The sequence below is a fragment of the Trichoplax adhaerens genome, genomic scaffold (assembly GCF_000150275.1).
Source record: "Trichoplax adhaerens TRIADscaffold_5 genomic scaffold, whole genome shotgun sequence".
Lineage (NCBI taxonomy): Eukaryota > Metazoa > Placozoa > Uniplacotomia > Trichoplacea > Trichoplacidae > Trichoplax > Trichoplax adhaerens.
The window spans coordinates 2,461,503-2,471,346 of record NW_002060947.1 but is presented as its reverse complement, the minus strand read 5'-3'; the positions used below and the strand labels follow the sequence as shown (position 1 = coordinate 2,471,346).

The window sequence follows — 9,844 nt, the reverse complement described above, 5'->3', positions numbered from 1 at the left end:
TAAAGGCCAATAAAGCAAATTTTGGCACACATTGTTTCAAAAAAGCGTGATTAACACCCGGCGAATGATAACAAAGGCTTCCTGAAAAGATTCTTAGAACTATTTTTAAGTACAAAAAGTTAAAATTTGTTGCTGCATATGAAGATTCCACGATTGAACGAAATACATTTCTACAAATGGTTTACGGTACAGTACACTACTCAATGCCTCTATTGTGTAGAATAAAAAATTATCTACTGTAAGTATAAGTTAAAAAGTATTTCCGGATATAGGATCTTGAAGTACGTAATGTTGTACCCAAGTCGAGCTTTGATTTAAGCATTCCCTATATTAATTAATTTGAGTCAGCATCTTGGCACACTGACTGGAACATTATTATTTTACATTATCCACCTAGCAAGAATATAATTATAGCATTGTTGGAAGTTTCTAATCCTAAAGAGCCCATTCTTATGAGACTTTGCAAGTACTGCTAAGCTTTCCTTTTCCTTTTCGCTTGGATTTACTGGTTGCACATTCAAGAGCTGTAGATCTAACATTTGATCTATTGGCTACTTTCTTGCTTTTCTCATCGACTGCTATGTACGTCAATTGATTTCTTGAAGATCGGCGACGGTCCCTCTTAATCGAAGAGCTGATACCTCTGCCCTCTGTTGACGAAGATCCACCACTATTACTACCAGTAACTGACTTTCTTTCAACTTTATCTTCAAATAAGTAAGATATACGCTTTCTTGAGCTTTTACTGCCACTAGTACTTGCAGATGTCTTGCTGTAGTGCGTTAAAGAATCGAAACTATTTTCTCTATTTTTAATGGGATAGAAGTTCTGGTTGTTGTTACAGCTCAAAATTTTATCAGAAGTGGCTAAAGTGCTATCGGTTGATGATGTATCGTCTTGTGGTGAGTTTGTACTTTTGTGTCTCGAGTTACTATGACTAACTTCGGTACAATCCTTTCCTACCCAATTGCGAGATTTGTCGACAGCAAATGTAGCGGTAACTTGCGTATGACTAGGACCTTCGTAATCGGTGTAATAGCTTTTTCCTTTACCTGTATCTTCTCTGGGACCATCACATATGTGGGACACGCTATTCTCCGTATCGTGATAATGCAGAATAAATTTTTGTGGATAGCTAGCACTAGAATCAATACCGCTGTCATGGCCGAGATCTTTAGTGCATACGCTGCTATTATCATGATAGTCATCGCTATTTTGACTTTGATTGCCACTAGCGCTGGGGATTATCGAATGTTTAGATTCAGTGTTTCCAATTACAGGTTTTTTGTTTACTTTCCGGTTATGATTGTAGGAACTTTCATTTACATCCGCATTAGACTTTTTATTACTTGGTAAACAATAAGAAAGCTCTGCAATTTCTTGATACCAGGGAGTCGATTGATTTTCAAACCTTAAACCTTCAAAGCAATCACTAGTATTGCTGCCAAGGAATTTGCTTGACTTAAAACCATTGCTAGAATGATCGAAATCGCTTTCTGATATATAATTGTCGTTATCGGATTGGCTGTTGTGAGCTGCAGGACCTGCTTCGTATCGGTTCTTCATTTTATTGGAAGAGGATACCTTTCCATTGTAATTAGGTGGTACTCGCCTCGGATTTGGTTGGTCCTTGGATTCATAAAAGTTTTCGTCCTTGCAAGGGCGACTACTTTCATAGCAGTAGTGTGAGCTGTCATTGTAGTCTAGTTGAGAGTCTACGCTTTGAGATTTTTTTAATTGGACGTGGGACGTACTGTAGCGATCTGAAGCAAATTTAACCATTCTTTTAGTGGTGGTCGTACTGGTGTTGGTATCATTTAACTTTCTTGTAATTGAGGGTCGTAATTCTGCAGTTTTAAGAGATTCCGAACTTGGATATTTGTTCGAATTTTGCTCTTTAGATTCTTTTCTAAACGTAATCGGAAATTCAGATCTAGATACTTGGTGCAAAAATTCAACAGATTGGCTAGGCTTTTTGCAATCTGTATGGACTATAGGTTCTTTAGCACCATCCATTGAATTGCTTCGAGGGAGTAAGTTATTCTTTGACATTAGCAATTCGCATTTTTCTTTTAATATCGCACTCATGGAGGTTTTATTGTTCGTTGAACTGACTTTCGGATGTGACATGCCTGGAGCTCCTTTCGAATTCTTTTTATCGCAAATACTGTGAGTTTTACGACTATTCGCTTGAGAGACACCGCTGTCAGACTTTTTGCTCTGTAAATTATGATTGTGATTTCCTTCACGATAAGAAGATTCGTCTAAATTTCCGCATCTTACTCTGGTTCCAACATCTAACGATTTGGATAAATTCGCTATTTGCTCGTTCTTAGAATTTTCACTCTTTGCATCATTTGCATATGTTATGTTATGGGACTGGATGTGAACGCGTTGATGTTGCTTTGCTCTTAAGGCTTTGCGATTTTCAGTGTCATTGCGTACAGCAGTGGTGGCCTTGGAAGATGCTACAGTATACGGTTTATGATTACCGTAACCATAACTATGTTCGATACCGTCTGTATCGCATCTTGCAGTACCCTTAAGAGCATCATTATATGTTGACTCACTGTCATCTCTACTCATTTTATAAGAAAATTTTGTAGCTTTGCTTTCATTGAGGCCGCTTGGAATAGGACCTTTTCCATTGGCATCAAATTGCTTTCCTTGCTGCATAGATTTATTTGAACTATGATTTCCAAGCCTAATTTGTTTATTCTTAGATGCATTATTAAAATCTCTTTTAGTACAATTGTCAACATTGTCATCGCAGAGATGGTGTTGGTGATATCCTGTATCAGCGCGTTCTGTGCTCGCTGCCATATAGTTCTTCGGACGTCTATCCTTTTGGAGAGAAGAATGCTGGTAAATAACTGGAGATGACAGCGCATTTACCGGGCTAACTTTAGGGTTTAGATATAACTTATCCGCAGTTTGATTGAATGTCGTGAAAGTACGGACTGGCTGACCAAATCGTTTATCAATAGATTTGAGATTCTCCATATTCGTGAGTTTAAATTCTATACAGAACGTAATATGATACGAGTATACAATTTGGTTGATTATGAAATATAATGGTGTGCGACGTTGCACTGATTCCGTTACTTTATTGATGTTTTTGATCCGACGCTATTGAAGCATGTTGTATTCTCGTATGTAGAAACTTCATATCTAAGCTGAAAATGCAAGTTTTCTGAGGGTTAGATCATTTCATGAGTTATTATAAGTGTTACACAGTAATGTTTACATTTTTTAATAACGAGCCTACTTAATATTTTCCGACTCATTTAATTGTTAATACAGTACTTTATCATAGATTTTTAAGATTTCTGTAAACTGAAATAAAGTTCGGCTGCCTCACTTTGCACTGCCAATGATGATTACTAACCAAAGAATCCGGGTGGTACAGTAAGTAGAGATCTGTTTGTTTTCGTTGTGGAAAAGCATCAATGCAGATATTTTATATCGTTCAGTATCACCTGAAAGAAAGGTGCTTATAAATACGCTTCTATTTCTAATTCTTATTACTAATGACATTCTTAATTTGATAAATAACGAAAAAATGACAGTACTAGTACTAATGTACAGTATACTAGTAGTGACAGAAGTACAGATTGATGCCTTTTTTAGCAGCTTGAAATGCGAATATCGACAGTGATACAGTACGCGTAGTCATGTTAAAATGTCGCCTGGGACTGCTATTGTAGTAAAAGGCGATTTTTCTTTGGATCTTACGACACTTTTCGCCAAGTATGTACTTAATTAAGCTTAAATAAAGCCGAAATAAATCCATGACATTTACCGCGCAGTTTACAATAGTTACAAGAAAATCAAAGAATGTGGCCTTACATAATGTGGTCCTCAACATACGTTACTTGAATGCTGAGATAAAACTCTGAATCTTTTAAATATTAGATGCTTTCTCTGGTATCATTCCTAGGTAAAATGGACGTTCACTTTTTTGTTTTTACTTATGAACTACATTACTGTGCGTAACTGTGAATTTCGTGTATTCACTGACTGCACGATACAATAAATATCGTCACAGATTAATTAATTAATATAAGAAAGTTAAGTATCGGTATCGTGAGCTATTTACAGTAATAATTGACTCTAATTCGATATTGATAGTTTCAGAGATATTAACTAAACGAAATAACTAACACTTCGAAACAGAAGGAAAAGAAAAAATCGCTATGGGTCAGAATGAAGTAGAGAATTCTTACGCCGTCTTAGTAACTAAAGAAACTAAACTAAAATGCCGTGGCCTTACAGTATGCACGATTGGTCGGCATTTGTACCTTATTTATTATTCCCAGATTTTTAAATCGTGGTGACGCACTTCGCAACTTCGTAAGTCGCAATTACGATTTATAAGCGCACACGTACGTATGCTTCACATCAGTTCTATTAATTATCAATGCTTACCTGCCGCACACTATGGAATCAAGAACGAAAATGTTGTCTTTAAATTTCAGTGGGTGTAGTTATTAATTCGTTCTTTAATAGCTAAGCTTACATGATTGACGCTGCATCATTAACTTAATTTAATTTAATTTCCTTTTATGAAATGTTGATTACAAAAAAGGGTGATGTCGAACGTCTTGGCATGTGAGTACGCTCTTCACTGCTGCTACTGCAATAGAATTTAGAATTTTCGTTTTTGTACGATACTGTACAATACTGTACTACTGCAGTCTACTAAACGTCAATACTGTACTGTACAGTACACTGTATCATAGACTACGTACTGTACTAAAAAAAGAAAAACGGGACAGCCAACGGCCAGTGTACACTGTACAGTACTGTACTGAACTGCACAAAACCAATCTAAAGTACAGTATAGCGTGCCGTTAGAGACATACAGTATGATACAGTTGAAATGACCATTAAAATAATAATAATATAATCAGCCTCTCAATCATATTTATTAGTACAGTATAGTACAGTACTGTATACTGTATACTAGTGTACAGTACACTGTACAGTACAGTAGTGCACTGTAAAATCCGTCATTTTTCTGTACTGTACTGTACTGTACTGTACAATACAGTACTGTACTTTATTTACTGTACAGTGTACTGTACACTACAGTCAGGGACTAGTACTAAAAGAAGAAAGAGACGGACAGAGATACACCTGTCATTGGTATACTAAAAATGAGGTGCAGACTATTTTGCTAGTCATCTCACATGAACCGTATGTCTGAAACGATACACTATACTGTCCGTGATTGTCATCCAAATTACTGTAACCGCTTGGTTGATTTTGCACAGTGTAGTATGCAGTTTCGGTGGTAGCGTACAGTAGAATGACCAGAAAAATGATAAGCCCTCCCTCTCATAATTTTATACTGAATGGCCGGCCGCTAGGCGTCCCTCTCTCTTTCTAGTATGTCCTGCCCCCGGGTACAGTACTGTACAGTGTGCAGTACAGTATATACCAGGGTCCTGAATTTAAACTAGGGTTGGGTGCCCGACAAAGAACCCTGTAAATACGATAATTGAATTTTCTCTACTGTGCCGTCTTAACCATTGTCGGTAAATAACACTATAGGTTGATGTTCGAACACAATGGTATAGACCCTAACACCGTAGTTTTTTTTTTTTATTTACCTCTATGGGCTGGATTAAAAAATTAGAGACCCTTAAGTTAAGGGTCTTTAGGCTGGATCATAGAGTTAAAAGGAAAACTCTATGTAGTTATTTATATCGTACAGTATAACGAATACAAGTGTTTGGAGCAATAAATTGACTGTAAAATACTCGAGTGTCCGATCGTCCGAGTACATGTCCACTTGTCCGGTCACATCCATGCTGGTGTCTACAGTACTTTTCTCAGTGTCGGCGAAATCAAAATCCTAGACTTAAAATACAAAACAGTACTGTACAGTACAGTACTGTACAAGAAGTTGCGACCTGCGAGTCTTCGAAATTTGGCTAGAATTGAATTTTTATGTACAAACAGCGCCTGTACACGAATCTATCATTTATCATCATCATTGATTTGTAATATCTTAACATTACAATACTATTTTGGACTATAATGGCGGAGGGTAGTTTTACAGGTGTGATAAAATTTAATCTAAAATTTAGCTTTTAATTTACTACCAAACCATTGCCAGGTGTAAGCCGACAGTACTTACACGCAGCGGCGAAAATAAATTTGCTGTAAAATTAATTAATTAATCAAGTTAAAACAGTCGATATCTAACGCAATACTGTATACTGTATGTTCTGATACATATGAATTGCACACTGTATTGTACATTTCTGCATAGGGTGTATCGCAAATTAACGATTTACTGTACTGTACAATGCGGTGTACGCGTATACCGTAGTGTACTAGTACTGTGCAGTACGTACAGTAGAATGAGCGAATCTTTTTTGCTGTTAATGAAAAATTGCCTGATAAGAAAGTTCATGAAATGAAAAAAATAATTATCTTCACTAATCTTCATTTGAGTAAAAATTTAAGCTCTAATTGATGAATAGTTATACTATATACAGTATACGCTCGTACACTATACAAATATGTGTACTTATGTACAGTACGGAATGGTATCAATTAAAGGTTAAGCTATAACTGAAAGATACGTATATTGTAGTTTTGGTTTGCATATTTCACTCAGTCCTATACTGTACAGTGTACTGTACAGTACAATATTTTACGTTTCTGGACAATTTTGTCATTCGTACCTTATTCACTGTCAATATAAAATTTCAGGAACATCGAAGCTTAACGAGAATGTGCCTGAGATTAACTTTGCACGTGCTCAAAGAGATGATGTGGAAGATGAAGTAGCAAAATATTTATTAAGAAAACAAACAAGAAAGGATATTAATTCCTACGATTTACCGCCGTCGGTGATTAAATTTGATAATCAACGTGATAATTCGAGTATTTATTTAATTGGAACTGCACATTTTAGTAAAGAGAGCTGCAGGGAAGTGGAAGAGGTAAAAGCTACAGTAATTGGTTATACGGTATTATAACGTAGGTTATATTTTTTAATTACTAACATAACTTAAAAATCGAATGATGCTGAGATAGTCTGCTTTAGTGAAAGTCGAGAAAATGTCATTACATTAGCAGTTAATCGCAGAGTACAGTATTGTTTCACAATCGTAGTTTACTAAATTACTGATCTGATTTGTCTAATTGCAGTATTTATGCATGTATTCTAGTTAATTCGTGCAGTACAACCTGATGTCGTTATGATAGAACTGTGCAGAAGCAGAGCAAGTATTGCTACAATTAGTGAGAAACGCTTGATAGATGAAGCAGAGAATATGGATCTTAGGAAAGTGCGATCGGTAATTTCTCAGGTATGGCTATGAATGCGCCTTTTTATGTTAAGTAATGTTATATAACCATGCGTATTATCGCATCGCGATCTTTGACAGCGGCTTTACGATTTTTAATTTAATTAATTGATGGTATGGGTTACTAGTTGATATGCTGATATCTAAAGACTATTCTACATACGTAATTCTCTTTCTTAGAATGGTGTTCTCAGTGGAATTGTGCATTTATTGTTTATTAATTTGACTGCCAGTATAACCAAGCAATTAGGAGTTGCACCCGGATGCGAGTTTCGTGCTGCAGTTAAAGAGGCATCATAATTATAATAAATTAAAGTTTATCTTGTTTTACAGTTACATAAATTTCGGATCAACTAAATTTCATCGAAACTACGTTATGAATAGGCTTTACAAGTACCAGGATGCAAAATGCATTTGGGAGATCGCCCTATAGAGGTAACGCTACTGCTAAAGAAGAGTATTACGTCATATTAAGTCTTACTTAATAATTATAATTATAGATAACGATGAAAAGGACTGTGGCAAGTCTAAGTATTTGGCAAAGGATAAAACTAGTTTATAATTTGATTACCTCCGATAAGAATATAACGTACGCAAAGAACGTTTTAGATATAATAGTTATTATTTAACAACATATATAATTGATGCGATTGGTATCAAGAAGCTGTCGTTTGTTGTACAATATGAAGGTTTATGAAATATTTTGTTAAATAGGAAAGAAGAAATTGAAAAAATGAAAGATCAAGATTTGCTAATGGAGTTACTGCATGAGATAACGGATACTTTTCCGTCGTTAGCTCGAGTGATCGTTGATGAACGTGATGCATACTTGGCATATTCGTTGTTGCAAGCGAAAGAGATAGCATCAAGGCACCTTGGTAAATGAAAGCTGGTGTAGAGTACTATAGGCTACGCAAAGTAGATAATGGGATAAATCTGCTTATACTCGTGTATTGTATTACTCTTTATGATAGACACATTGTGGGATCCGCAGCCGCCGGTGGTGGTTGGTGTGGTTGGACTTGGCCATATCCACGGAATAGTTGAGAATTGGGGTAAACCAATTGATGTACAAGAATTATTAAGGTAGTTACAGCTAAGGAATACACTACACGTACATAGCGTTAGTTAAATCCTGCGTTTTCTTGCCTGATAACCTATGATTCTCGAGATATACCGGATTAATGCCAATCTTTATAACATTTAGGGTTCCGTCTACCCCGTTGTCTTCTCGATTGGTTTCCTTTCTTATAAAAGGGTCAGTCTTTAGCCTGGCCTTATACGGGTTGTTCAATATATGTAAATGGCGAAAGATTGATTTTTAAAGTTAATGAGTGCCCATCACCGCTCCGTTTGAATGTGCCTCCGAAGGAGGATAATAGTAATATTACAAATGTAAACTTACGACTATGCTTTTTGATGTAAGTAACTACGGTTGTAGTGAAATCTTTTTGTGTGCAATGATGGTTAATGCGGTATTATTACCTGCATGTTTTGTAAAGCATGTATGGTATTGGAGATGCTCATTAATCACAGGCAAATTTATTGGGATCAAGTATTGTGGCCTAACTGCAGTGGAATACTAACGGGAGGCTGAGATATGTCTTTATAAACAGAGCCTACTCACCCTTCGTGCTATACAAGCTAAATTCACGTTGTAGATTAGCTTACCGTTTGGATGAATTTGTAGTCATTCTGACTGCTAATTATAACTAGTAGAAAACACCAACAATAAAGAGTTACTGCATGGAATTGTGTAACTTTAGTAAAAACCCAAAGTTTCTAATTTCTAACTCATATAAACCGTAATATAGTGAGTGATTGGCTAAATAATTATTCCTACTATTCGTATTGTGGGTAACTGGATGACATTATAGTGATATAATATATTATATGAATAATGTTGTTTTATAATTTTGTCATATTGGGCATCGGGAACGAGATAAATGTGATCATAAAGTAAGCAACCGTTCGATTGTTCAATAATTAACTTAACACCGGATGCACACGTATATTACATAATAAAAGACTCTTTCTTATTTTGAGTGAGCTACGGTATCAAGTAAAGCTTCCTATTTTTAACAACAGCTGTACCTTTATTGTGATTCACATAACCAAATCGGGTAAGGTCATCAAATGTCTAAATTTAGTTTTCGTTTTCACAGGTGAGATCTACGTATTGTACGCACGAGCAATTGAAGAAAATTAATAAATAACTAGTTTTAGCGGAGTAAATTATACAGTATCTCTGAGTATACATACAGCAAATGAAACAGGCTTTAGAATTTGAAGATGAAATACTGTCGTATACAGTTTTGTATCTGCTTTGTGTAGATACATGTGAGACAAAAAGCTAAGAAATAGTTTACGTCGTTAGCTTAATTTTTTAGCTCTTTAAATTATGTATGGCTTATGACAATTTTAGGTGGTTAAACCTTAAATTTTTTAAGTCTGCTGATAAGTATACGGGTATGCGAAAAATTTTACATTGCATACGCGGATATTACAATAAAGGGCGA

At 35.7% G+C, this 9,844-nt stretch overlaps 3 protein-coding genes across 3 annotated transcripts; 2 read left to right on the top strand and 1 right to left on the bottom strand.

Moving 5' to 3' along the window:
• Positions 1-450: 450 nt before the first annotated feature.
• Positions 451-3,003, bottom strand: TRIADDRAFT_56380 (uncharacterized protein; the record flags this gene model as incomplete). The annotated part of the gene is made up of 1 exon (XM_002112365.1): positions 451-3,003. The coding sequence occupies one exon, from the start codon at positions 3,001-3,003 to the stop codon at positions 451-453; it is 2,553 nt and encodes an 850-aa protein (XP_002112401.1).
• A 3,042-nt stretch (positions 3,004-6,045) lies between these two features.
• On the top strand, positions 6,046-7,625 carry TRIADDRAFT_56379 (uncharacterized protein; the record flags this gene model as incomplete). Its single annotated transcript, XM_002112797.1, has 4 exons — positions 6,046-6,067; positions 6,727-6,959; positions 7,188-7,328; positions 7,506-7,625. The coding sequence occupies 4 exons, from the start codon at positions 6,046-6,048 to the stop codon at positions 7,623-7,625; spliced, it is 516 nt and encodes a 171-aa protein (XP_002112833.1).
• Positions 7,626-7,733: 108 nt separating this feature from the next.
• Positions 7,734-9,682, top strand: TRIADDRAFT_56378 (uncharacterized protein; the record flags this gene model as incomplete). The annotated part of the gene is made up of 6 exons (XM_002112796.1): positions 7,734-7,760; positions 7,826-7,914; positions 8,040-8,203; positions 8,300-8,411; positions 9,414-9,490; positions 9,660-9,682. 6 exons carry the CDS (start codon positions 7,734-7,736, stop codon positions 9,680-9,682), a joined length of 492 nt encoding a protein of 163 aa, XP_002112832.1.
• Positions 9,683-9,844: the final 162 nt, after the last annotated feature.